Source organism: Pleurodeles waltl, chromosome 5 (genome assembly GCF_031143425.1).
Source record: "Pleurodeles waltl isolate 20211129_DDA chromosome 5, aPleWal1.hap1.20221129, whole genome shotgun sequence".
NCBI classification, from domain to species: Eukaryota; Metazoa; Chordata; class Amphibia; order Caudata; family Salamandridae; genus Pleurodeles; species Pleurodeles waltl.
Window position 1 is genome coordinate 817,528,633 of NC_090444.1, and position 27,103 is coordinate 817,555,735.

General features: G+C 45.3%; 1 protein-coding gene across 1 annotated transcript in view; it reads left to right on the forward strand.

Moving 5' to 3' along the window:
• THEMIS (thymocyte selection associated) overlaps nucleotides 1-27,103 on the forward strand; it is a 264,427-nt gene that overhangs the window by 185,725 nt on the left and 51,599 nt on the right. The window contains exon 3 of the mRNA XM_069236570.1: nucleotides 564-1,025. Coding sequence (XP_069092671.1) covers nucleotides 564-1,025 — 462 coding nt within the window. The remainder of the gene's footprint in view (nucleotides 1-563; nucleotides 1,026-27,103) is intronic.

Genomic DNA, 27,103 nt, shown 5'->3' on the forward strand with positions numbered 1-27,103 from the left:
ATAAAATGTGCCTTGGCTTAAGCTCCTAACTTCTCATAGTGACCTTCATGTTTCACATTCACATTGACAATACCTTACTTTGAAGTCTCCTTAACAACATTCGCTCCTTTAAAAGCCATGATAAATGCGTCAGCCAGCCTCAACCTTACTCTACTTATATGTCACATCTCAAAAATCATGGCATCCTGTACTCCAAGCACTAGACTACATGTGCCTGAAAACTTCCAGTTCTGTCCCGTGTCATCTCAGGAGCCTGGAACAGTCTATCCTTCCATCCTTCGTGAATCCCACTTCTCAGAATTCCTTTTATTCCACCCAAATTCACAGCCTCATGGCTGACACCCGCTTTTAATTGCTGGATGTGTCGGTATTTTCTTTTGTTGAACTGCTTCACATGTCAGACCACATAAGCATGCTTCTTTTACCTGTTCTGTATTACTCATGATGTGATGTTTCCCAAGTTTCAGTGCATGCACTTCTGCATGAAACAAGGCTATGAGCAATCGAAAAGCATAACCTATGTGTGATTCTGCAATATGATTAATTTGCTAATTTCTCCCCAGGGTTTTTTCAGATCGAGGCAGACACTGCCCCTTATCTTTCTGTCGAAGAGATTGTCAGCACTATTCCCTTCGGACCTACCCGTTTTGGACACCCTTGCTTCTACAGCCCTAAGGATATAAAACTTGGAAAGATCACCGTAAAGACTGGCGAGAAGATAATGTTCAACTCGGTGGAAGAAGTTGATGGTGTATTGTATGTGAACTGCGGAGTGTTGCAAAACACCCAGAATCACTCTTTTCCAATAGCCGTGTCATACAAGGGAGAATTTTATGAATGTGAGGACGATCAGGTTTATACACTGAAAGAGATCGTAGAAAGAAAGATCCCTCGGAGTAGAAAAAGGACAGTCTTTCTTCACAACCTTGTTAATACATATGAAAATGTGACTAAAGTTTTCCCCGATAATTTTAAAGGACCAATAGTGCTCTCGCCAGTCTATGAAGTTCAAGCTGTGATGAGATGTAAGTACAAGCAAAGCTTATTATGTGTATCTGGGAAACCAAGAGTTCAGGGTTGGGGAGGAGCAGACCTCTTTTGTTGGCATCAAAATATCTGGATTGATTCGTATAACCTTATGAGTCGATAGATGTATATTGAATCACTTATAGCATGTGATCTCTACTTAATGCCATTTCATATGTTGAACTTCATTATACCCAGCATAAGTTAATGATTTTGGCTGCTGTGTTTGATGACCAGTGTGTCCCTTACCAGCCTGTCTGCATTGATCTAATCTAGCTTTTTTACATCCTGCGGCCTCATTCCTCTCGCATTCACAGCCAGCCTCCTCCTAAAGCAGGGATACTCAAAGTACGGCCCGCGGGCCTCATACGGCCCCTCTGACCTTTACATGCGGCCCCTGGGGTAACAGGAGCACTGGGCAGCTGTTTGCTCGACTCCAAACTAACAAAAATACTAAATACACACACAATCTTTTATTTCAAACTTAATTGGTGCTAAAGAAATGAAGAAGGGACTCCTCCACTTAACTTCAGAAACGCCTTCATTTTTAATGACACCTTGCAGCATAAGTGTAAAACTAAGAGTCTCTTCAAAATTAATTAAGTGTATTTAGTTAACATGCAGAACCTTTTCGCCTTAGTACAATTTATTTTATCAGTGGATTGAGATGTATTCCTTTTAAAGTGATAGTTTTCAAACATAATATTTGGAAACATTAATTATTTCCCTTACCCTGAGAACACCACCTATAGTAAATTAAAGAGGCAAGTCACTTGGTATGTGCACTTTATGGGTGGCCTGGGTTCCTATCATACATAAACAACATTATAGTTTATTAAATCAAACATAGAAGCAGGTTATGTGCAGCCCACACCATGAATCATGTATTTTGAGGACATCTTAAATGTGATATGCAGAAAAAGGAGGGAAAGTGACACTAAACAGTTGCCTAGGATCACACAATTTGGAAAAGTGGGTAAGCTGGGATTAATTCCAGGTTTTCTGGTTTCCCATTGTTTATTTCAGCCACTAGATGTATATCCTTTGTTTGTGGATGCTTCTCTTGTCTCCAGCACTTACTTCGCATGTTTTGCTGAGAGAGGTTTCCGACTGTACTCCTTTTTGCCTACGTGTTTCGCCCCACAGGGTGGGACTTTGTTGCTTTGTGGTGCATATGATGGTAGCGTGGTTGCCGGTGATAGTTTATGTGCATATGTGTCTGCTCATGTTCATTTGTAGTTGGAGGCAGATTCTGCTTTTATGGGACTGAGTAGGCCTTTATTTGTCTCTAAATTCAGATACACTGCTCCCCTGTTTTTTGCCTGTTGAACGTTTGTTGTGCAACGAGATTGGGTCTGCAAGTCTGGAGCTGATTTGACTTTTGCCTGCTTTTTTTGAATGAGTGGCAGCTGCCTGGTTCTGTTATGCTATTATTTAGGCGCAGCAGTTCTCCTGTCAGACCCTAGGATTTGGATAACCTCTTCTCCACTGCACGTCCTAAAGTCATGTTTACCTCTGCGCCCATGTCCATAATACGATGTGGACGCAGAGGCAAATTTACTACTTCATTTGCAAAGGACCACGCTCCCATGCAAATGAACAAACACTTTCTCATAAAAGCTCTGGTGCTACATATGCGCCAGCGCTATCAATATTACAGGAGAGGACGCACAAGTGTCTGAGGCACATTCTTTAATACCATTGTGCCCCAGGTCACACAAAGCAGGCGCACATGTCTGTTGCACCCAAGCTGCACAATGTATAATATGGCCCCAGATGTCACAGTAAAAATTTGTATTTGCAATGAAGAAAAACAATAATTTATAGACACAAAGAAAAAGAATACCAGCACTATCGTCCTTATACAGAAACAATAACAAGACTTCCCTTTACGAAGCAACTTAATTGATACCTGAATGTTTAACCCATTGCAATGCACCAAATGCATTCGCAGACCAAAAACAGAAAATCGCAAAAATTGCGATTTTCTGCGTTGCAACCTGGATTTTGCGAATCCCAATTTGTGATTCGCAAAATCAAGGTCGCTATGCAATTCTGCAAAAAATGGCAAATTGCGATTTTTCGCAGAATGGTATTTTGCAAGTGCAAAATACCATGACCTGCAACCAGGTGGTAACCTGGTGCAAAATTTTAAAATGCAGTAAAACTGCATTTTTTAATTTGATATGTAAAGCACACATGCCCTTTTGGCATGTGTGTACTTTACATGTGCCCAAAAAAAAAAAAAGGGGTGCAGGAGAGGGGGCCTTAGGCCCCCAGCACCCTGGCCCTTTGCTTTTCCCAAATTGCGATTTCTGTTTCAGAAATCGCAATTTTCGAAATGCAAAAAATTCGCAGCTATGGGCCAACAGGCCCATAGCTGCGAATGGGGCCAGTATTGCAATTTGCGATTCGGTAATTGCATTTGCGATTTTTAAGAAATCACAATTACCGACTTGCAAATGTGATACATGGCCCTTTGCGATTCGGTAATTGCGATTTCTTAAAAATCGCAATTACCGAATCGCAATGGGCCAGATTCATACATCTGGCCCTAAATATGGTGAATTAAACGTCATAGGCAGATCAACCTGTCAAACAATGTTTTCTCCAACTGGCACCTTTTATAATGAGGAGGACTAACTGAAGTCTAAAGCAACAAATAGTACATTTTCTGATTCTCATTCAGGCCCAGCCTGACCATCTAAGTTCAGAGAATCCATGTACTCTCGTTTGCAATGGGTTAAACATTCAGGACGCAATTGAGTTACCTCAAAACCGGAAGTCTTGTTACTGATACTGCATTATGAAAATAGGGCTGTAATTCTGAAATGGCGATGTTTGGTAATTTCAATATCCTGTATTAACTGTCTGTGTATGCAATTAGAAGGTGTTTCTGCTGAAAAGGATTCATTCTGAGCATACTGTTGTACCTGTCTATATATGTATTCAGTCAAAGAAGGTAATTATGGGGGGAGGTGTTGGCTACCTGCCTGCAACAAATCAACATTTAAAACTGCTTCATGTAAGGAACGTAAATTGTCTGGGGAGGAAATAAAAAAATGTGTGCAGGCCGTCAACAAAAAACTCTTCTGCCATCTCTGTCCTGGGCTTTTCTTTCAATCTGACTTCAGGTATAACCCATCTACTTGAAGTCAGCCTCAAGGCCTCGGCACCAGGGTTTTCTTGGCCTTCTTCTTTCCCATTTCCCTTCAGGGATCCAGGTCAGGGCTTGCCTGATGGGATTTGATGCGGGCTTATGGAGGGTGTGATCTATCCAGCCCCAACATCTTCTCATGATTTCTTCATGCGCAGGGCTCTGGAAAGTCTTCCGCCATAGGTTGTTCATGACCTTGTAGGTACAAAAAGTTCTTCACTACCATTGTATATACAATTCACATTTTGTATGGTACCTATGTCTTATATGCCTTGAAAGAAAAAAGCACAATGAGGAATGTATCCTTAGTTCCTCTTCTTTCTTTGGTTTTGGGCTCCAAATGGCATGTAATAATATTGACAGCACCCTTTGTAATTCACTTGCAATACAGTGATGCTGTAGGCTTGTTATAGGCCCCCTATGAAGGACGAATAGGACATTAGATATTGAGGGTTATTTTCTTTTCTTTTTTTTTCTTTTTTTTTAGCCCTCATAATATGTCTGACAAGGCTACAAGAAGAGCAGGTTTGGATCACCAAAAGCATGACCTCCACCAGAGGGGATGTCTCCTCCGATGTCCCTACAACCGTCAATAAGCTATTCAGGCAGAGACAAACTCCGCCTGTAGTCTCCGCGTCAGAGCAGCCTATTCATCTGATCAATACCAGCTCTTATCACACAGGGGCTTACAGGAATTCATAATCATTGGACTTTCCCTAATTGTTCGTCTGACCATACTCAGTTCAATGCAAACTCTCATTTTCTCCCATAGTACTGAAAAATTATTCCTCTTCCTCTGGAGTCCACTCTTTTCTAAATGGTACAGTTTATTCACTGATGTAACCCACTCATGTATAGTTGGTGTATGGGAGAGGATTCACTTTAAGCATATCTCTCGTCATGCCAGGAGAATTAGTACAAACAGCATACACCTTTGATATTTTTCTGGTTTCTCTGTCCAATCATCCCCAATGCTAGTCCCAAATTTTACTAGTGAGAGGCTTACCTTGACTTCTAGACTCACCACGTCTCTGAACACCTTCCCCACCTCCGTCCAAAACTGATCAAGCCTCAGACACCTCAAAAACATGTTAATATGGTCAGCCTTTTCTTCATTACATCTTGGAAAATATGTCTTTGCCTTTCCCAGAGCGGTCATCTATTCAGGCGACCAATATGTGCACTGTTAAAAGATGTTTTTTCTTTAATGTGGCAGATTTAACTATCACCTAAAGTGTAGCCATAGATACTTGCCAAAGATTGCCGATGTCCAACAATGCTAACTCCTTGCTCCATTTCTTCACTGGCAGAAGGGAAGAATCTTCTCCTGCCTCCGTTAACATCCGCCACCATAGGGCAACCTTTTTATGATAAAGGTAGTTTTGACATATCTTGTCATCCCAGGTATCATCTCTTTGCCCTACTTTAGAAAGCATGCTTTCCAAACTCTCCAGTTGGTAATATTTAAACTTGGAGACTGTATTTTCTACTAGTTCTGTAAACGTATTGCAAGGTATCAATTAATGCTCTGTTAAAATGTGGCCTCACTTGACTACCCCTTTTCCTTGTAATGGAAGCAATAGCTTATCCTGAAGGCATTCTGGGCTACCTGGTGAGTTCCATATGGGCACCAAAGCGCTATAGTACGGTATCCCTAGCGCTCGCCGTATCTGGACCCACATCTTACAAGCTGCTCTGAGACTCTGTAGTCTGACTTTCTTAAAATACTTCAGGTGACCGTACTTAAAGAAGAAGTGATCACATGCCTTCGGGATGTATTTCATCATAGCTTTGAAAAGAGGGGTATGACTGTGTCTGTCATTCAAGAGTCTCCTTACGTTTTTCAACTGAAAGGCTGTATAATATTTACAAACATCTGGAGCTAATATTCCCCCTTGCTCCTTTTTTCTGAACAGCTTCTTCCAAGCAACTCAAACTCCCCTTGATGCCCAAACAAAGGAGGTCAAGTCTCCCTGTAATCTTTTAAACTATATTGATTTAAATTATTTTGGGATAGTATTAAATAAAAAGGTGAATTTTCAGAACATTCGATCTGCCAATGAGAGACAATGGAAGGGCAGCCCATACTTTTAACAGCTTTTTTGTTAGTGTCCACGCTTTATTAAAATTAACCCAAGCAACTTCCTCCAGGTTTCCTGTAATGTGGACCCCTAAATATCTAATCTCTTGTTTAACCAGAGAGGAACCATCTGAAATATTCCACTGCATTATCTCTGTCTTCTGATGGTTAACTAGGTACACAGACACCCTATCAAACTCTTCCAACAGGCTCCAGATATTTGGAAGCAAGCCTGCCAAGTCGCTAGTATATATCAGTAGGTCGTCTGCATACAATGCCACTTTTTTCTCCCAATCTGTCAAAGTAAAAGGTATTATATTTGGGTTTGTCCTGATCATTAACACCAAAGGTTCTATATATAAATCAAAGAGGAGGGGAGAAAATAGACAACCCTGTTGGGTCCCTTGCATAATTTTAACTTGTGTCGACAGGTTGTTATTAATCAATATCCTAGCTACTGAATCCTTGTATAAAGCCTCGATTGCTCTAATGAAAGTGCCTCCAAACTTGTTTCCCTCCATGACTCTTAATGGAAATGACCAACTAACCCTATCAAAGGCTTTAGCAGCATCAATGATAAGGATCGCAAGGGGGGATTTATTCAGCTGTGCGAGACCTATTGCACCCAACAGCTCATGTGCCAATTCAAAGAGTTGTCTACCTTCAATAAAACCCTTCTGGTCACCATGCACCACTGTGTCAATTTCCCCTCCAAGCCTTTTTGTTAAGATATGAGTATAAATCTTATAATCTGAGATAAGCAGTTAGATAGGTCTATAGGACTCACATTGTGTTGGATCTTTATTCGGCTTCAGGTTCAAAATAATCGTGGCCTCATGCCAAGATTTAGGCATTAATAAACCTCCAAGGAAGACCTCATTAATTAATTCTAACATGGTTGGGGCCAACTCATTCATGAGTGACTTACATAGTTCATTAGGTAAGCCATCAGGGCCAGATGATTTCCCCCCCTTTATGGTCTTTATTGCTTCCTGAAGATCCTCCATTCTTATCCTTGCTTCCAAGTCCTGTCTTGCTATGTCTTCTAGACCAGCAAGAGAAATTTTACCTAAATACCCACATCTGATCATCCGTGGCCTCTGATTCCTCCGTATATAGTTTCAACCCCCATGTCTTCAATTTGGAGTGATTTAATACTGCTTCTTGCTTGTTCTAATTTTGTTTTTCCAAGCTAAGAGCTTACTACACCCCACCCTGTACTCATAATGTGCCAGCCTGCTGTTTTCCCATCTTTTCCTATTCTTCACTTCTAAAAATTCCTCTAATTCTGCCCTAGCTTCATTTGAATAATCGGCCTAGTCCCTTGAGATTCATTCAGAGACATGCCAAGCTGTATCTCCAAAATTGTAGATCTGAGCTTGTGCATCCGTTTCTACTCTTCTCTATATAGGCAGCTATGCTTATTAACCTTCCTCGAATGTATGTTTTATAGGTATCCTATAGAACCTTTAAGGTGGAAGACCCATAGTTTATAGCAAAAAAAATCTTTGGTATCTTGTTTTAGACCTTTCAAGAATACCCTCATCAGAGAAAAAGACCCGATTTACTGTCCACCTGGGATGAATGGTTGGTGTGTCAAAACTAATATGTAATTTTACTTCCTAGTGATCTGATAGATGTCCCGGTGTGACCAAAATATCTCACTTTTCCACACAGGCTTCTATGTACCAAAACAAAATCAATCCTAGAGCTGTGACCATATTTTGTATAATAAAAAGTAAATCTTGGCCCACTGCTAGACTTCCTTCGCCAAACATCTACCAAACCCAGATCTTCCATTGCCTATTTCACCCAGATTCTTGTTTTGGGGAAATTTACTGTAGCTTTAGCGGTGGACTTATCCAGAATTGGATCCAGCAACATATGAAAGTCACCCTCTAACACCACTGGGTGCTTACAGGTTATTAGTTGGTTATACAAAACTTAGAAAGGTGTTGGATCATCCGTATTAGTACCAAAATAGCCTCAATCATAAACCAGGTACTGCCTACTTTAATTTCCACTGTCAGCCATTACCATTAACAGTACCCAAAGTTGCCTTTATGGATTTTTTAATCAAAATAGCTATACCTTTGACAACTCCAGTTTGTTTAGTACTCACTCTGGCCCTCATTCGGACCTTGGCGGGCGGCGGAGGCCGCCCGCCAAATTCCCGCCGTCAAAATACCGTACCGCGGTCGCAAGACCGCGGCGGGTATTTTGACTTTTCCCCTGGGCTGGCGGGCGGCCGCCGAAAGGCCGCCCGCCAGCCCAGGGGAAAACGACCTTCCCACCATGAAGCCGGCTCGTAATCGAGCCGGCGGAGTGGGAAGGTGCGACGGGTGCTACTGCACCCGTCGCGTATTTCACTGTCTGCTATGCAGACAGTGAAATACTAGCGGGGCCCTCTTACGGGGGCCCCTGCAGTGCCCATGCCATTGGCAGGGGCACTGCAGGGGCCCCCAGGGGCCCCGCGACACCCCCTACCGCCATCCTGTTCCTGGCGGGCGAACCGCCAGGAACAGGATGGCGGTAGGGGGTGTCAGAATCCCCAAGGCGGCGCAGCATGCTGCGCCGCCTTGGAGGATTCGTTTGGGCAGCGGGAAACTGGCGGGAGACCGCCAGTTTTCCCGGTACGACCGCGGTGTTACCGCCGCGGTCGGAATGCCCAAGGGAGCACCGCCGGCCTGTCGGCGGTGCTCCCGCCCCCGTTGGCCCTGGCGGTGCAACACCGCCAGGGTCAGAATGAGGGCCACAGTGTTTTACCCATCTAAACTGCTTCAATATGTCCCTCCGCTCTTCCTGTAATAGGTGGGTCTCCTGTAAAATAATCACCTCTACATTTAGCCCTCCCAGGAACTCAAGAACGTTTCGCCTATGTCTTGTTACCCTAAGGCCATTGACTTCCATGATAGGACCCTCAGATGGGCAGCACTATTACTATGATTTGCGATAAAGTGATTTCATACCGTTGATGCCTATTCTAAGTATGGCCTGCTCTTCCGTCTTGGGCTTCCTGAGGACTAATGTTTTCAATTTTGTTTCCATATGCTTCCACACCTTGTGATGTGTTAATTAATCTAAACTTAAATTGTGACCCTCCCCTATTCCTCCTCCCCCCACCCTGAGGAGCCCTCCCTACGTCCATTAGGAGAATCAAAGAAACTCCCATTTGAGCTCTCCAGGACCTAGCCAATTAACTCACATAAGCTTACTCCACTGCCTTCATCTGTTCCAGAAAAGTGCGAACTTCATTAGGTTCTCTTATATTGAACATCTTATTGTTCTATCTAATTCCAAGAGCTGCTGGAAATCGCATCTGGACAGTTGCCCCTAGTGACCTAAACTCTTGCATATATATCCCCCCTGTTCCCAATGTCTATCTTGTGTTACCTTGGAGATATCCAACCTACTACGGGAGGACCAATCCCCTTTGGAAAATTTGTTAACTTTCAGACACATAGGGGTCGGGTGGGAACATGGCGACTGAGTGACCAGTTCAGTCGCAAGCTCCCGGGAACCTAGGCAACAGTATGTTCCTTAAACCCCTGACTTAGTTTGCTGTGTGTTTTATGCTATAGATTTGAAAAATTACTAACAGAGTCGTATGCAGGTGCTGGAGTTTGGACTGGACGAAGTCCGGGAGACACTGTGGCAGAGGACGAGTAGCCGTGGAACAGGCTTGTGGGCGGAGGAGGTATGGCGCGTGACTTGGGGAAGCCACTTCTCGCCAAAGTTTCATTTCCAGGGGACGAGAGGCAGTGCGGATGGCTCCTCTCCTTTTCCTTTAGAGGCCAGAGCTTTGGGTGAAACAAGGGCTGAAAGCCCAGGGCAGCCCCAACACATGACACTAAACCGTGCCCAAACAGAGAAAATCCCAGAAGAGCCCCCCCCTTAGCCCAGCGCCACAGAGTCAGAAATGCATTGAAGGTAAGGGGGCTTTTAACAACAGTTGAAGGCAAATAACGAGGGAGGAGAGCCCTTAAGGAGTTAAGGGGCACCGGAAAAGCCCAAGGCAGGCAGAGGGAGGAAGACAGCATGAAGAGGGTCTACATGGGTGAAAGAAAGGAGGGCATTGATAGCAAAGAAGATAAGCAGCAATCTCTGACCTATGGGGACAGTAAAAACATCTCAGTGGAAAGAACACCCGCAAGAAACCTCAGGACAGAATCATCCCAGTATTAGTTTTTTAAAGCAGTGCCAGAGGAACTGGGGCTATGGAGAGTAAAGCTGATTATCTCTTAATGATAGAGAAGGCAACCATCAAGATGCAGACACAGGCCTGGTTTAACTCAAGGGAATTGCTTAGATATGTCTGCCCCCCAGAACAGTATAGGGGTCTGTCTCAGAGCCTGTTATCAAGTCAGGTATTGAGCTCAACACCGCAGTCCACAAATTTGCAGCCTATACATTCAGGCGCTCAGGATGTATCAAATCTTCTGATTTCTCTGACAGAGGAAATTAGAGGAAAATTCTTGATCTCAGAGCAGAACCAAGCAAAAATTAAAGCGTTGTGTGAAATTATGGAGAGTAAAATAAACATATTAAAAGAAAAAATGGTTAATTTGGAAACTGCGGTAAACGAGCTCAGTAAGTAGGTACTCTCAAATAAGCAAGAGATTATATAGTTAAAGTCAGGGGGGAAGATCATACAAGATAGGTTGGAGTTCCTGGAAAATAATATGAGAAGGAATAACATTAGGCTGTTGAACGTCCCGGAGGAGTTGGAAGGAAAAGATAATAAAGCCTATGTGATTTCATTAATCAGATATCTCATCCCTGCTTTAAAACATAATAATTTGGAGGAAGACATTCAAAGAGTACACCGAGACCCCTTTAAGAAAAATCCAGCTAGGAAAAACCCCAGCAAAATATTGGTCATTATTAGATCCTATTCCATTAAAGAAAAGATTTTGACGGAAGCTCAGGGTTATTCTTGAATGAACAGTAAAATAACTTGCTGATTATTTCCCCTTCTAAAATGGTGTTTTCTTGCCAGTGGCGCTCTTATGGATTTACACCACACTGTTATCATGTGTAATCTAGGCGGGAGGTATACTAACTTCTGTTGCTGATCACCTCTGGGTCTCCACCTTCATTATTAGAGACGTAGTTCATGACCAAATCAAATATGAGTGTGCCATAATTCTGGCCTTGATACTTATGACTTTTATTCCCGATCACTCAATGCCTTCAACTTCATTATTAGGGACTTAACTTAAGACCAAGTCAAACATAAGTGTGCCATATTTCTGGCCTCAGAACTTTTTATGCCAAACCTCCCCATTCTAAGATAGCCACCAGGGTTAGAAGTGGCAATAGATGCCTGATAAGATGAAGCATTTGGATGTTTTAACTTTTACCTCTAACACTGACCCCCATCTGGTATCTGCCGTCATTGTTAGGGACTCAATCTCAACTAATGACCATGCTAAACCTACTTGTGCCACACACATTGCCTCTGGTTTTCTGTACAGTCCTCCCTATTCTAAGATGGTAGCCAGGATTTGCAGTGACAATCATACTACTGACTTTGGCACCCTGAGAACATATGTAAAGCTGCTGTCAGCAGAATAAATAGAAGCACTCATTTGCTGGAATATAAACTGCATAAGACATTGTCTACGGCAATGATGCATTCATGACAACATTTTAGAGGAGGACAATGTGAGATTTCTAGAATAAATTGGGAGAATGCATTTTCCCTATAGACTTCTATAAGGGCCAGAATCAGGTTACAGTTATATATGGAATTGGCAAGTCTTCTAAACATACGTTTCTTCTCTTTACCTGTCAGGAGCACAGAGAAAGCACTAAGGCAGGCAAAGAGAGTGTGATGTAAGTGTTGTGTACTGGCCTGAAGAAGCAGGGTACTGGCAGTGAATACTCTGAGTTACACAAGACCAGGCTCTGCCAGCTAAAACCCACAGAGAATTGGGTTTTTACATGCAGGAATCGGGAGGCAGGAGACTAACCTTGAAATCCGTAGTCTCCTGTCTGAATCAGGAGGTTTGGCATGTATGATGACGCCCGCCACTTTTCCATATTTATGTCCTCAGTTTACTCTATACCATACCTACCCACTCTACGGTGGTGGCCGTGGTTTGCAGTGACAATCGTATTACTGGTTTTGGCACTCTAAGGATGTATTTAAATTTGGCATGAGCAGGAGAAGCATAACTATTTGCTTACTGGGATACGGGCTGCATGAGACACGCAGCATGTGCAGAGACTGCCCCCTCTTTTTTTTCCTGACAGGGAGTACTAGTTAGTACTCTGACACTCGTTCATCCAATAACAGAGAGTTTTGTCCCTATATTGCTCCATCCCTGATTTCACCACCTTTCTTACCATCAATGTGATTGTGTTTTAGGTGACCAGTCTTGTTTCTCCAGTATTTCTCTTGTGAGGCTTACATTGCATGTTTTATTTACAGGTTTGTGAAACCTTTTTACTGCAGTTTTTCATGAATGATACTCATGCTTTGACAATTAGTGAGTGTATATCACAGTTACAATTTTGTTAATGGTTTATATAAGATTCCTAGTTCTTTAATAGATATGGCATTTACTGGCCTTCACAGGGCCATACGATATGTATTCTCTTTTATCCACCATATGCCCTTTATGAATTAACTGGTCCGTCCACAGAAGTGATCAAACATTTCACCAAGCTGTGGGATTGGTGTATCATGCTCCAGTTTGTACTTAGTTTTGAGTATTACACCACACTATGCATACTTAGATTATGAATTAATTTCTTATGGGCACATGGTATATATTTTTATTGATTTTTCACTTGTGTTGTCTTTATACCTCCTTAGCTCCTCTGCTTCACTTATTCTAAGTGATCACTTCCTCCTCTTTTCTTGCACTTGAGCATCCATACAAGTGCACCATGATGGGCTGAAATTTAGGGCCCTATGTACGACTTGATTTTGCGGTCGCAAAAGGCGATTTTTGCTTTTTGCGATCTGCAAATACCGACTCACAAAATAGAAATTTTGACTTGCAATTAGGAAGGGGCATTCCAACTGCATCCCTTCCTAATAGGGAGTCGCAGTGGCATGTATGATTGCTTTGTGACCACAATTGTAGTCACAAAACAATCGAAGTTACCTCCAATTTCAAATCGGTGGTAACCCACTCGCAAACGGGAAGGTCCTTTGTGAATGGAAGTTAAAATATGTTTTCAGAGCAGGTAGTGGTTCCACAGACGGTTGCCAACTCTGAAAAAGTGAAAAGAAAAGTTTTCATTTTTTTGATTGAAATAAATTCTATTTTCCTTTATAGAAAACTGGCTTTATTTAAAACGCAGTCACAGACATGGTGGTCTGCTGTCCTGAACAGGCCACCATCCCTCTGAGTGAGGCCATTCCCAGTAGGTTTGCAAATTGTGACCTACCTCATGAATATTGACGAGATAGGTCATTTGCTACCCTATTGGGAATTGCAAACAGTGCGGTTAACACTGTTGTACATTTGGTTTTGCGACTCACAATTTTCGACTCACAAAACATAAGGTAACATATCTGGCCCTTAATCCTTACATAAAGTTGCAGTGCTTCACGGTGTGTGACATGAAATAATACTAGCCTGTACCAGGTGCGTGTTTGCTTCACCTCCTTTGGCTCCCACCCTTCCCTGCCTGCTAATCACGAGCCCCAGGGCTTCTCAACCTAGGCCCCTAGCTGAGCCATCACTGCAGACCCCCCCATGCGTACAGAGGACTCAGTCAACACCTGTGGTCCCACCTGATCATTACCTCGCCACCTCCTGAAGCCCCCAAATTGGACCTGCTCCTCCACACTGGTCTTCTTGGAGTCCGGCTGCCAACGAAGAAGTCATATTGCAGTTATTGTACAGCATATTCACAGAATTTCATCTTAAGGCAGTAACATCCTACACTGTGGAATTTGAAAGTATATGCCTACATCTTGGTTACTGGACTGCTATGCTGCATCGAGTGGGTCTGCAACATTGCTGGAACTCTGGTGCTGACTGGTGAGTTGCTGAAAATGTGGAAGCCTTTGGCACCCAGGTCATTGGGACATAGGAGGAGGGGTGTAGTCCCATGCAAAGCTTGTCCTCTGACATGCTGGCCTATGCTGCACGCATGCATCCAGTGGCTGGAGTGGCCCATGAAGAACGGTAAGATTGCCTGTCTGATGCTACCACTCAACCTGGGTCTGCTCATTAGCTGTTCCTTCTCCTTCCCAAGCTGCACACACCCAACCCTCATGCAGACACCACTGGGAAGGGAGCAGGATCCCTAGTCCAAAGGATTGTGTTCCTGATACTACACTCCCCAGCATATCATGGTCAGTGGTACCCCAGGATCAGTTAGCGGACTGTCGAAGGAGAGGAGGCCGACTGTACTTGTAGTGCATACAGAGGGGGGACATGCACACAGAGAACTCCCTGTCCCAGAATCCTCCCGAGAACGACAGAGGCAGGGACACACACATAGAGGACTCTCTGGCCCAGACTGCTCCTGACAATTGGTAGAGGCAGGGACTCTTGCCACAGTGCTGCAGGAGCAGTTAAAGGGAGCACTTGACCCCACAGCTTAGATGATAATTGGACTAGGAGCGGGCCCACCTTAGCCTGCCAGAGCCAGGAAGAGGAAGGCAGGGTGTACCTCCCTAACCTCTGCTACTTGGGAATTTCTTGGGGATTACACTGGCACAGAAGTTTGACAACTAGAATGTTTTCTTTTGAGCTGAAGGTGAGTGATTTGGAGTGGTATTGAAACTCTCTTATTCTTTAAAATTTCGTCTTATGACTGTTGTTGCCTCCCTTCCTGTTTTCTTAACTCTATAAGCTACTATGAGCCAATGGATTGCTAAAATGGTGTCCCACTGTCAAAGGCAATGGGAAAAAGGAAAGCAAGGGAAAGTCTGCATGGGGCAGTGAATAATAATAAAAAAACATACATGACACCCAGAAGAGAACTGCACAAAATTGATAAACTCATTAAAGAAGTGGAATTTGTCTTAAAAAAGGGAAACCACCTAAATGTCTGGATTCTGGCCTAAAGATAGTGAGCACTTTTATAAAAGGAAGCAATTCTGTACCATTGAACAAAAACAGAAATTCCCCAATTAAATAACAATATTTGAAGGTTTGACAAGATTTAAGCGATGGGCAGGGGGCCCCCATACTAATTCATCAGTAGTTGAAGAGGTGCCAGGGAAGAATGGAGATGAGAGTCAATTAGTTGTGGACCTTATGATTCCTGGAATAACTTGTACAAACAGGTATAGCTCTCCTGCAAAGGATGAGACTGGGAGGAACTCCTCTGCCAGTGATGTAAATAGGAAGTCAATAACCAATACATCAATTTTGTTGGAAAATTAGACATGATACATGATGGTAATAAGAGTCTCCAGCAGTGGCTTAATGAAACGTGTGCCCCCCACAAAGTACAGGGAGGCCCCACCTTACCCAATCAGGAGCTCTTAAACCAGTGGCCCCCCACCTATTCAGAGTGTACTGTGCTGATGGGACACCTGGAGCTCAGGGACCCCCATGCTGTGGGGGCTGCTGGGGCTATTGTTATGCCACTGGTCTGAAGGAGAATATTCTCTTCATGAGGGAAGAAATTGGTCAACTACATGCTTTGGTATTAAGTCTTACAGACAAGATAGAGAGATTGAAGTCAAATGTGTTGAGTGAGCCCAAGGGGGAAGATGAGCAAAAGAGGTGGGTGAATGGTTCCAACAGAGAGTGTCAGAGGGAACAACAAGAGATGTAGATGCTAATAGACATAAAATATTACCTCTTTAGGCCAAATGTCAAGACCGGGATGATGGAAGGGGTGTCTACTGGTGTAACAGCCTGGTAAGGGAATATATTCTTAACTCCTCGTCCTTGCTTTGTGTCTGCAGTCACTGTAGTAGAGAATATCAAAGGAGTGACCAACAAATTTGCCAAAGGGTACTCAATTTTGGACACAATTTGGAGGACAGGAACATGAATGGGGGAAGTGGAGAGGGGTGAATAATAAGAGTTGTTCATGGTAAATGTACCTAGGTTTGCATCAGGGGACAAGGAGGATAATGATTCACTAAAACACAAAGTGACCTATTGAATAAGGAACCATTGACATTCATATTCACTGATTAGATCAGATCTGCATTGCTCTCTATTTAACCCCTTCTGTGCCCAGGACGTAATGGTTACGTCCTGAGGCACAGTGCTGCTGTGCCCAGGACGTAACCATTACGTCCTGTGCACAGAGCCCAGAGGGAGCGCTCTCGCTCCCTCTGTGGGGTTCCCCCCCACCCCCCCAAGTCAGGGATAGAAGGGGAAGCCCTTCCCCTCCCACCCCCGACCCCCCCAACCCCCCCTGTGACGTCAGCGCGCGAGCGCGCGCTGATTAGTCACAGGGTCTCCCCCATCGCGCTGGAAGCAGAGCTTCCAGCGCGATTGAAAAAGAAATGCTTTTGCATTTCTTTTTCAATCCCATGGGGGAGGCCCCGAGAGGCTTCAAAGGGAAGGAAATGTATTTCCTTCCCTTTGAAGTCTCTCACAGGTTTCAAAAGCCGGATTGCTTGCAATCCGGCTTTTGAAACCCCACTAGACACCAGGGATTTTTTTTTTTCTTCTTGAAATTGGCAAAAGGGAGCGACCCCTTGGGCAAGGGTCGCTCCCAGGGGGGGCATTTTTTTAGGAAGGCCTTTTCTGCCCCCCCTGGGGGCAGATTGGCCTATTATTAGGCCGATCTGCCCCCAGGGGGGGCAGAAACCTCTAGGCACCAGGGACCATTTTTTTTTTTTTTTTTTTTTTTTGTGATGAATTCTTTTTTTTTAGGTGGGGAGCGATCCCTTAGGCAAGGGTCGCTCCCCTACGGGGCAATATATATTTAGGCCATTTCTGCCCCCTTTGGGGGCAGATTGGCCTATTTTGATAAGGCCAATCTGCCCCCAAGGGGGGCAGAAACCATTAGACACCAGGGAGTTTGTTTTTGCGCGCGAATGTCACGCAACAAAGCGACCCCTTTGGCAAGGGTCGCTCCCAGGGGGGGCAATTTTTTGGGAAGGCCTTTTCTGCCCCCCCTGGGGGCAGATCGGCCTATTATTAGGCCGATCTGCCCCCAGGGGGGGAAGAAACCTCTAGGCACCAGGGCAAATTTTTTTTTGTGTTTTTTTTTTTTGTTCTTTTTTTTTTTTTTAGAGATGGGGAGCGACCCATCAGGCAAGGGTCGCTCCCCTGGGGGGGCAAATTGTATTTAGGCCATTTCTGCCCCCCTTGGGGGCAGATTGGCCGATTTTAGGTCAATCTGCCCCCAAGGGGGCAGAAACCACTAGGCACCGGGGATTTGTTTTTTGGTGCCAATGTCACGCAGGGGGAGCGACCCCGTAGGCAAGGGTCGCTCCCGGGGGGGGGGGTGGGTGTTGGGGGGGCAAATTTATTTTAGGGCATTTCTGCCCCCCCCCCCCTGGGGCCGGCTGAGCTACAGGCCAAACACCACAGGTAGGCACCTTGCAAAAAACACCTCTGTTTTCTGTGAAAAAATATGTTGTGTCCACGTTGTGTTTTGGGCCATTTCCTTTTGTGGGCGCTAGGCCTACCCACAGAAGTGATGTACCATTTTTATCGAGAGACTTAGGGGAACGCTGGGTGGAAGGAAATTTGTGGCTCCTCTCAGATTCCAGAACTTTCTGTCACCGAAATGAGAGGAAAAAGTGTTTTTTGGGCCAAATTTTGATGTTTGCAAAGGATTCAGGGTAACATAACCTGGTCAGAGCCCCGCAAGTCACCCCATCTTGGATTCCCCTGGGTTTCTAGTTTTCAAAAATGCACTGGTTTGCTAGGTTTCCTCAGGTGTCGGCTGAGCTATAGGCCAAAATCCACAGGTAGGCACTGCTTTTTATAAAAAAATGTGATGTGTCCACGTTGTGTTTTGGGCCCTTTCCTTTCGTGGGCGCTAGTCCTACCCACACAAGTGAGGTATCATTTTTATCGGGAGACTTGGGGGAACGCTGGGTAGAAGGAAATTTGTGGCTCCTCTCAGATTCCAGAACTTTCTGCCACAGAAATGTGAGTAACATGTGTATTTTTAGCCAAATTTTGAGGTTTGCAAAGGATTCTGGGTAACAGAACCTGGTCCGAGCCCCGCAAGTCACCCCTCCTTGGATTCCCCTAGGTCTCTAGTTTTCAGAAATGCACAGGTTTGGTAGGTTTCCCTAGGTGCCGGCTGAGCTAGAGGCCAAAATCTACAGGTAGGCACTTCGCAAAAAACACCTCTGTTTTTTTCCAAAATTTAGGATGTGTCCACGTTGCGCTTTGGGGTGTTTCCTGTCGCCGGCGCTAGGCCTACCCACGCAAGTGAGGTATCATTTTTATCGGGAGACTTGGGGGAACGCTGGGTGGAAGGAAATTTGTAGCTCCTCTCAGATTCCAGAACTTTCTGCCACAGAAATGTGAGGGACATGTGTTTTTTTAGCCAAATTTTGAGGTTTGCAAAGGATTCTGGGTAACAGAACCTGGTCCGAGCCACACAAGTCACCCCTCCTTGGATTCCCCTAGGTCTCTAGTTTTCAGAAATGTACAGGTTTGGTAGGTTTCCCTATGTGGCGGCTGAGCTAGAGGCCAAAATCTCCAGGTAGTCACTTTGCTAAAAACAGCTCTGTTTTCTGTGATGTGTCCACGTTGTGTTTTTGGGCATATCCTGTCGCGGGCGCTAGGCCTACCCACACAAGTGAGGTATCATTTTGATCGGGAGACGTGGGGGAACGCTGGGTGGAAGGAAATTTGTGACTCCTCTCAGATTCCAGAACTTTCTGCCACAGAAATGTGAGGAACATGTGTTTTTTTAGCCAAATTTTGAGGTTTGCAAAGGATTCTGGGTAACAGAACCTGGTCCGAGCCCCGCAAGTCACCCCTCCTTGGATTCCCCTAGGTCTCTAGTTTTCAGAAATGAACAGGTTTGGTAGGTTTCCCTAGGTGGCGGCTGAGCTAGAGGCCAAAATCTACAGGTAGTCACTTTGCTAAAAACAGCTCTGTTTTCTGTGATATGTCCACGTTGTGTTTTGGGGCATATCCTGTCGCGGGTGCTAGGCCTACCCACACAAGTGAGGTATCATTTTTATCGGGAGACGTGGGGGAACGCTGGGTGGAAGGAAATTTGTGGCTCCTCTCAGATTCCAGAACTTTCTGCCACAGAAATGTGAGGAACATGTGTTTTTTTAGCCAAATTTTGAGATTTGCAAAGGATTCTGGGTAACAGAACCTGGTCCGAGCCCCGCAAGTCACCCCTCCTTGGATTCCCCTAGGTCTCTAGTTTTCAGAAATGCACAGGTTTGGTAGGTTTCCTAAGGTGGCGGCTGAGCTAGAGGCCAAAATCTACAGGTAGTCACTTTGCTAAAAACAGCTCTGTTTTCTGTGATATGTCCACGTTGTGTTTTGGGGCATATCCTGTCGCGGGCGCTAGGCCTACCCACACAAGTGAGGTATCATTTTTATCGGGAGACATGGGGGAACGCTGGGTGGAAGGAAATTTGTGGCTCCTCTCAGATTCCAGAACTTTCTGCCACAGAAATGTGAGGAACATGTGTTTTTTTAGCCAAATTTTGAGGTTTGCAAAGGATTCTGGGTAACAGAACCTGGTCCGAGCCCCGCAAGTCACCCCTCCTTGGATTCCCCTAGGTCTCTAGTTTTCAGAAATGCACAGGTTTGGTAGGTTTCCCTAGGTGGCGGCTGAGCTAGAGGCCAAAATCTACAGGTAGTCACTGCTTTTTATAAAAAAATGTGATGTGTCCACGTTGTGTTTTGGGCCCTTTCCTTTCGTGGGCGCTAGTCCTACCCACACAAGTGAGGTATCATTTTTATCGGGAGACTTGGGGGAACGCTGGGTAGAAGGAAATTTGTGGCTCCTCTCAGATTCCAGAACTTTCTGCCACAGAAATGAGAGTAACATTTGTATTTTTAGCCAAATTTTGAGGTTTGCAAAGGATTCTGGGTAACAGAACCTGGTCCGAGCCCCGCATGTCACCCCTCCTTGGATTCCCCTAGGTCTCTAGTTTTCAGAAATGCACAGGTTTGGTAGGTTTCCCTAGGTGCCGGCTGAGCTAGAGGCCAAAATCTACAGGTAGGCACTTCGCAAAAAACACCTCTGTTTTTTTCCAAAATTTAGGATGTGTCCACGTTGCGCTTTGGGGTGTTTCCTGTCGCCGGCGCTAGGCCTACCCACGCAAGTGAGGTATCATTTTTATCGGGAGACTTGGGGGAACGCTGGGTGGAAGGAAATTTGTAGCTCCTCTCAGATTCCAGAACTTTCTGCCACAGAAATGTGAGGGACATGTGTTTTTTTAGCCAAATTTTGAGGTTTGCAAAGGATTCTGGGTAACAGAACCTGGTCCGAGCCACACAAGTCACCCCTCCTTGGATTCCCCTAGGTCTCTAGTTTTCAGAAATGTACAGGTTTGGTAGGTTTCCCTATGTGGCGGCTGAGCTAGAGGCCAAAATCTCCAGGTAGTCACTTTGCTAAAAACAGCTCTGTTTTCTGTGATGTGTCCACGTTGTGTTTTTGGGCATATCCTGTCGCGGGCGCTAGGCCTACCCACACAAGTGAGGTATCATTTTGATCGGGAGACGTGGGGGAACGCTGGGTGGAAGGAAATTTGTGACTCCTCTCAGATTCCAGAACTTTCTGCCACAGAAATGTGAGGAACATGTGTTTTTTTAGCCAAATTTTGAGGTTTGCAAAGGATTCTGGGTAACAGAACCTGGTCCGAGCCCCGCAAGTCACCCCTCCTTGGATTCCCCTAGGTCTCTAGTTTTCAGAAATGCACAGGTTTGGTAGGTTTCCCTAGGTGGCGGCTGAGCTAGAGGCCAAAATCTACAGGTAGTCACTTTGCTAAAAACAGCTCTGTTTTCTGTGATATGTCCACGTTGTGTTTTGGGGCATATCCTGTCGCGGGCGCTAGGCCTACCCACACAAGTGAGGTATCATTTTTATCGGGAGACGTGGGGGAACGCTGGGTGGAAGGAAATTTGTGGCTCCTCTCAGATTCCAGAACTTTCTGCCACAGAAATGTGAGGAACATGTGTTTTTTTAGCCAAATTTTGAGATTTGCAAAGGATTCTGGGTAACAGAACCTGGTCCGAGCCCCGCAAGTCACCCCTCCTTGGATTCCCCTAGGTCTCTAGTTTTCAGAAATGCACAGGTTTGGTAGGTTTCCCTAGGTGGCGGCTGAGCTAGAGGCCAAAATCTACAGGTAGTCACTGCTTTTTATAAAAAAATGTGATGTGTCCACGTTGTGTTTTGGGCCCTTTCCTTTCGTGGGCGCTAGTCCTACCCACACAAGTGAGGTATCATTTTTATCGGGAGACTTGGGGGAACGCTGGGTAGAAGGAAATTTGTGGCTCCTCTCAGATTCCAGAACTTTCTGCCACAGAAATGAGAGTAACATTTGTATTTTTAGCCAAATTTTGAGGTTTGCAAAGGATTCTGGGTAACAGAACCTGGTCCGAGCCCCGCATGTCACCCCTCCTTGGATTCCCCTAGGTCTCTAGTTTTCAGAAATGCACAGGTTTGGTAGGTTTCCCTAGGTGCCGGCTGAGCTAGAGGCCAAAATCTACAGGTAGGCACTTCGCAAAAAACACCTCTGTTTTTTTCCAAAATTTAGGATGTGTCCACGTTGCGCTTTGGGGTGTTTCCTGTCGCCGGCGCTAGGCCTACCCACGCAAGTGAGGTATCATTTTTATCGGGAGACTTGGGGGAACGCTGGGTGGAAGGAAATTTGTAGCTCCTCTCAGATTCCAGAACTTTCTGCCACAGAAATGTGAGGGACATGTGTTTTTTTAGCCAAATTTTGAGGTTTGCAAAGGATTCTGGGTAACAGAACCTGGTCCGAGCCACACAAGTCACCCCTCCTTGGATTCCCCTAGGTCTCTAGTTTTCAGAAATGTACAGGTTTGGTAGGTTTCCCTATGTGGCGGCTGAGCTAGAGGCCAAAATCTCCAGGTAGTCACTTTGCTAAAAACAGCTCTGTTTTCTGTGATGTGTCCACGTTGTGTTTTTGGGCATATCCTGTCGCGGGCGCTAGGCCTACCCACACAAGTGAGGTATCATTTTGATCGGGAGACGTGGGGGAACGCTGGGTGGAAGGAAATTTGTGACTCCTCTCAGATTCCAGAACTTTCTGCCACAGAAATGTGAGGAACATGTGTTTTTTTAGCCAAATTTTGAGGTTTGCAAAGGATTCTGGGTAACAGAACCTGGTCCGAGCCCCGCAAGTCACCCCTCCTTGGATTCCCCTAGGTCTCTAGTTTTCAGAAATGAACAGGTTTGGTAGGTTTCCCTAGGTGGCGGCTGAGCTAGAGGCCAAAATCTACAGGTAGTCACTTTGCTAAAAACAGCTCTGTTTTCTGTGATATGTCCACGTTGTGTTTTGGGGCATATCCTGTCGCGGGTGCTAGGCCTACCCACACAAGTGAGGTATCATTTTTATCGGGAGACGTGGGGGAACGCTGGGTGGAAGGAAATTTGTGACTCCTCTCAGATTCCAGAACTTTCTGCCACAGAAATGTGAGGAACATGTGTTTTTTTAGCCAAATTTTGAGGTTTGCAAAGGATTCTGGGTAACAGAACCTGGTCCGAGCCCCGCAAGTCACCCCTCCTTGGATTCCCCTAGGTCTCTAGTTTTCAGAAATGAACAGGTTTGGTAGGTTTCCCTTGGTGGCGGCTGAGCTAGAGGCCAAAATCTACAGGTAGTCACTTTGCTAAAAACAGCTCTGTTTTCTGTGATATGTCCACGTTGTGTTTTGGGGCATATCCTGTCGCGGGTGCTAGGCCTACCCACACAAGTGAGGTATCATTTTTATCGGGAGACGTGGGGGAACGCTGGGTGGAAGGAAATTTGTGGCTCCTCTCAGATTCCAGAACTTTCTGCCACAGAAATGTGAGGAACATGTGTTTTTTTAGCCAAATTTTGAGATTTGCAAAGGATTCTGGGTAACAGAACTTGGTCCGAGCCCCGCAAGTCACCCCTCCTTGGATTCCCCTAGGTCTCTAGTTTTCAGAAATGCACAGGTTTGGTAGGTTTCCCTAGGTGACGGCTGAGCTAGAGGCCAAAATCTACAGGTAGTCACTTTGCTAAAAACAGCTCTGTTTTCTGTGATATGTCCACGTTGTGTTTTGGGGCATATCCTGTCGCGGGCGCTAGGCCTACCCACACAAGTGAGGTATCATTTTTATTGGGAGACATGGGGGAACGCTGGGTGGAAGGAAATTTGTGGCTCCTCTCAGATTCCAGAACTTTCTGCCACAGAAATGTGAGGAACATGTGTTTTTTTAGCCAAATTTTGAGGTTTGCAAAGGATTCTGGGTAACAGAACCTGGTCCGAGCCACACAAGTCACCCCTCCTTGGATTCCCCTAGGTCTCTAGTTTTCAGAAATGTACAGGTTTGGTAGGTTTCCCTATGTGGCGGCTGAGCTAGAGGCCAAAATCTCCAGGTAGTCACTTTGCTAAAAACAGCTCTGTTTTCTGTGATGTGTCCACGTTGTGTTTTTGGGCATATCCTGTCGCGGGCGCTAGGCCTACCCACACAAGTGAGGTATCATTTTGATCGGGAGACGTGGGGGAACGCTGGGTGGAAGGAAATTTGTGACTCCTCTCAGATTCCAGAACTTTCTGCCACAGAAATGTGAGGAACATGTGTTTTTTTAGCCAAATTTTGAGGTTTGCAAAGTATTCTGGGTAACAGAACCTGGTCCGAGCCCCGCAAGTCACCCCTCCTTGGATTCCCCTAGGTCTCTAGTTTTCAGAAATGAACAGGTTTGGTAGGTTTCCCTAGGTGGCGGCTGAGCTAGAGGCCAAAATCTACAGGTAGTCACTTTGCTAAAAACAGCTCTGTTTTCTGTGATATGTCCACGTTGTGTTTTGGGGCATATCCTGTCGCGGGTGCTAGGCCTACCCACACAAGTGAGGTATCATTTTTATCGGGAGACGTGGGGGAACGCTGGGTGGAAGGAAATTTGTGGCTCCTCTCAGATTCCAGAACTTTCTGCCACAGAAATGTGAGGAACATGTGTTTTTTTAGCCAAATTTTGAGATTTGCAAAGGATTCTGGGTAACAGAACTTGGTCCGAGCCCCGCAAGTCACCCCTCCTTGGATTCCCCTAGGTCTCTAGTTTTCAGAAATGCACAGGTTTGGTAGGTTTCCCTAGGTGGCGGCTGAGCTAGAGGCCAAAATCTACAGGTAGTCACTTTGCTAAAAACAGCTCTGTTTTCTGTGATATGTCCACGTTGTGTTTTGGGGCATATCCTGTCGCGGGCGCTAGGCCTACCCACACAAGTGAGGTATCATTTTTATCGGGAGACATGGGGGAACGCTGGGTGGAAGGAAATTTGTGGCTCCTCTCAGATTCCAGAACTTTCTGCCACAGAAATGTGAGGAACATGTGTTTTTTTAGCCAAATTTTGAGGTTTGCAAAGGATTCTGGGTAACAGAACCTGGTCCGAGCCCCGCAAGTCACCCCTCCTTGGATTCCCCTAGGTCTCTAGTTTTCAGAAATGCACAGGTTTGGTAGGTTTCCCTATGTGGCGGCTGAGCTAGAGGCCAAAATCTCCAGGTAGTCACTTTGCTAAAAACAGCTCTGTTTTCTGTGATATGTCCACGTTGTGTTTTGGGGCATATCCTGTCGCGGGCGCTAGGCCTACCCACACAAGTGAGGTATCATTTTTATCGGGAGACGTGGGGGAACGCTGGGTGGAAGGAAATTTGTGGCTCCTCTCAGATTCCAGAACTTTCTGCCACAGAAATGTGAGGAACATGTGTTTTTTTAGCCAAATTTTGAGATTTGCAAAGGATTCTGGGTAACAGAACCTGGTCCGAGCCCCGCAAGTCACCCCTCCTTGGATTCCCCTAGGTCTCTAGTTTTCAGAAATGCACAGGTTTGGTAGGTTTCCCTAGGTGGCGGCTGAGCTAGAGGCCAAAATCTACAGGTAGTCACTTTGCTAAAAACAGCTCTGTTTTCTGTGATATGTCCACGTTGTGTTTGGGGGCATATCCTGTCGCGGGCGCTAGGCCTACCCACACAAGTGAGGTATCATTTTTATCGGGAGACGTGGGGGAACGCTGGGTGGAAGGAAATTTGTGGCTCCTCTCAGATTCCAGAACTTTCTGCCACAGAAATGTGAGGAACATGTGTTTTTTTAGCCAAATTTTGAGGTTTGCAAAGGATTCTGGGTAACAGAACCTGGTCCGAGCCCCGCAAGTCACCCCTCCTTGGATTCCCCTAGGTCTCTAGTTTTCAGAAATGCACAGGTTTGGTAGGTTTCCCTAGGTGGCGGCTGAGCTAGAGGCCAAAATCTACAGGTAGTCACTTTGCTAAAAACAGCTCTGTTTTCTGTGATATGTCCACGTTGTGTTTTGGGGCATATCCTGTCGCGGGCGCTAGGCCTACCCACACAAGTGAGGTATCATTTTTATCGGGAGACGTGGGGGAACGCTGGGTGGAAGGAAATTTGTGGCTCCTCTCAGATTCCAGAACTTTCTGCCACAGAAATGTGAGGAACATGTGTTTTTTTAGCCAAATTTTGAGATTTGCAAAGGATTCTGGGTAACAGAACCTGGTCCGAGCCCCGCAAGTCACCCCTCCTTGGATTCCCCTAGGTCTCTAGTTTTCAGAAATGCACAGGTTTGGTAGGTTTCCCTAGGTGGCGGCTGAGCTAGAGGCCAAAATCTACAGGTAGTCACTTTGCTAAAAACAGCTCTGTTTTCTGTGATATGTCCACGTTGTGTTTGGGGGCATATCCTGTCGCGGGCGCTAGGCCTACCCACACAAGTGAGGTATCATTTTTATCGGGAGACGTGGGGGAACGCTGGGTGGAAGGAAATTTGTGGCTCCTCTCAGATTCCAGAACTTTCTGCCACAGAAATGTGAGGAACATGTGTTTTTTTAGCCAAATTTTGAGGTTTGCAAAGGATTCTGGGTAACAGAACCTGGTCCGAGCCCCGCAAGTCACCCCTCCTTGGATTCCCCTAGGTCTCTAGTTTTCAGAAATGCACAGGTTTGGTAGGTTTCCCTAGGTGGCGGCTGAGCTAGAGGCCAAAATCTACAGGTAGTCACTTTGCTAAAAACAGCTTTGTTTTCTGTGATGTGTCCACGTTGTGTTTTGGGGCATATCCTGTCGCGGGTGCTAGGCCTACCCACACAAGTGAGGTACCATTTTTATCGGGAGACTTGGGGGAACATAGATTAGCAAAACAAGTACTATTGCCCCTTGTCTTTCTCTACATTTTGTCCTTCCAAATATAGGAGTGTGTGTAAAAAAGACATCTATTTGAGAAATTCCCTGTAATTCACGTGCTACTATGGTCACCCCGGAATTCAGAGATGTGCAAATAACCACTGCTCCTCAACACCTTATCTTGTGCCCTTTTTGGAAATGCAAAGGTTTTCTTGATAGCAATTTTTTACTCCTTATATTTCAGCAAATGAATTGCTGTATACCCGGTATAGAATGAAAACGCACTGCAGGGTGCAGCTCATTTATTGGCTCTGGGTTCCTCGGGTTCTTGATGAACCTACAAACCCTATATATCCCCGCAACCAGAGTAGTCCAGCAGACGTAACGGTATATTGCTTTCGATAATCTGACATTGCAGGGAAAAGTTACAGAGTAAAACGTAGAGAAAAATTGATGGTTTTTTCACCTCAATTTCAATATTTTTATTTTTCAGCTGTTATTTTCTGTAGGAAACCCTTGTAGGATCTACACAAATGACCCCTTGCTGAATTCAGAATTTTGTCTACTTTTCAGAAATGTTTAGGTTTCTGGGATCCAGCATTGGTTTTATGACCATTCCTGTCACTGACTGGAAGG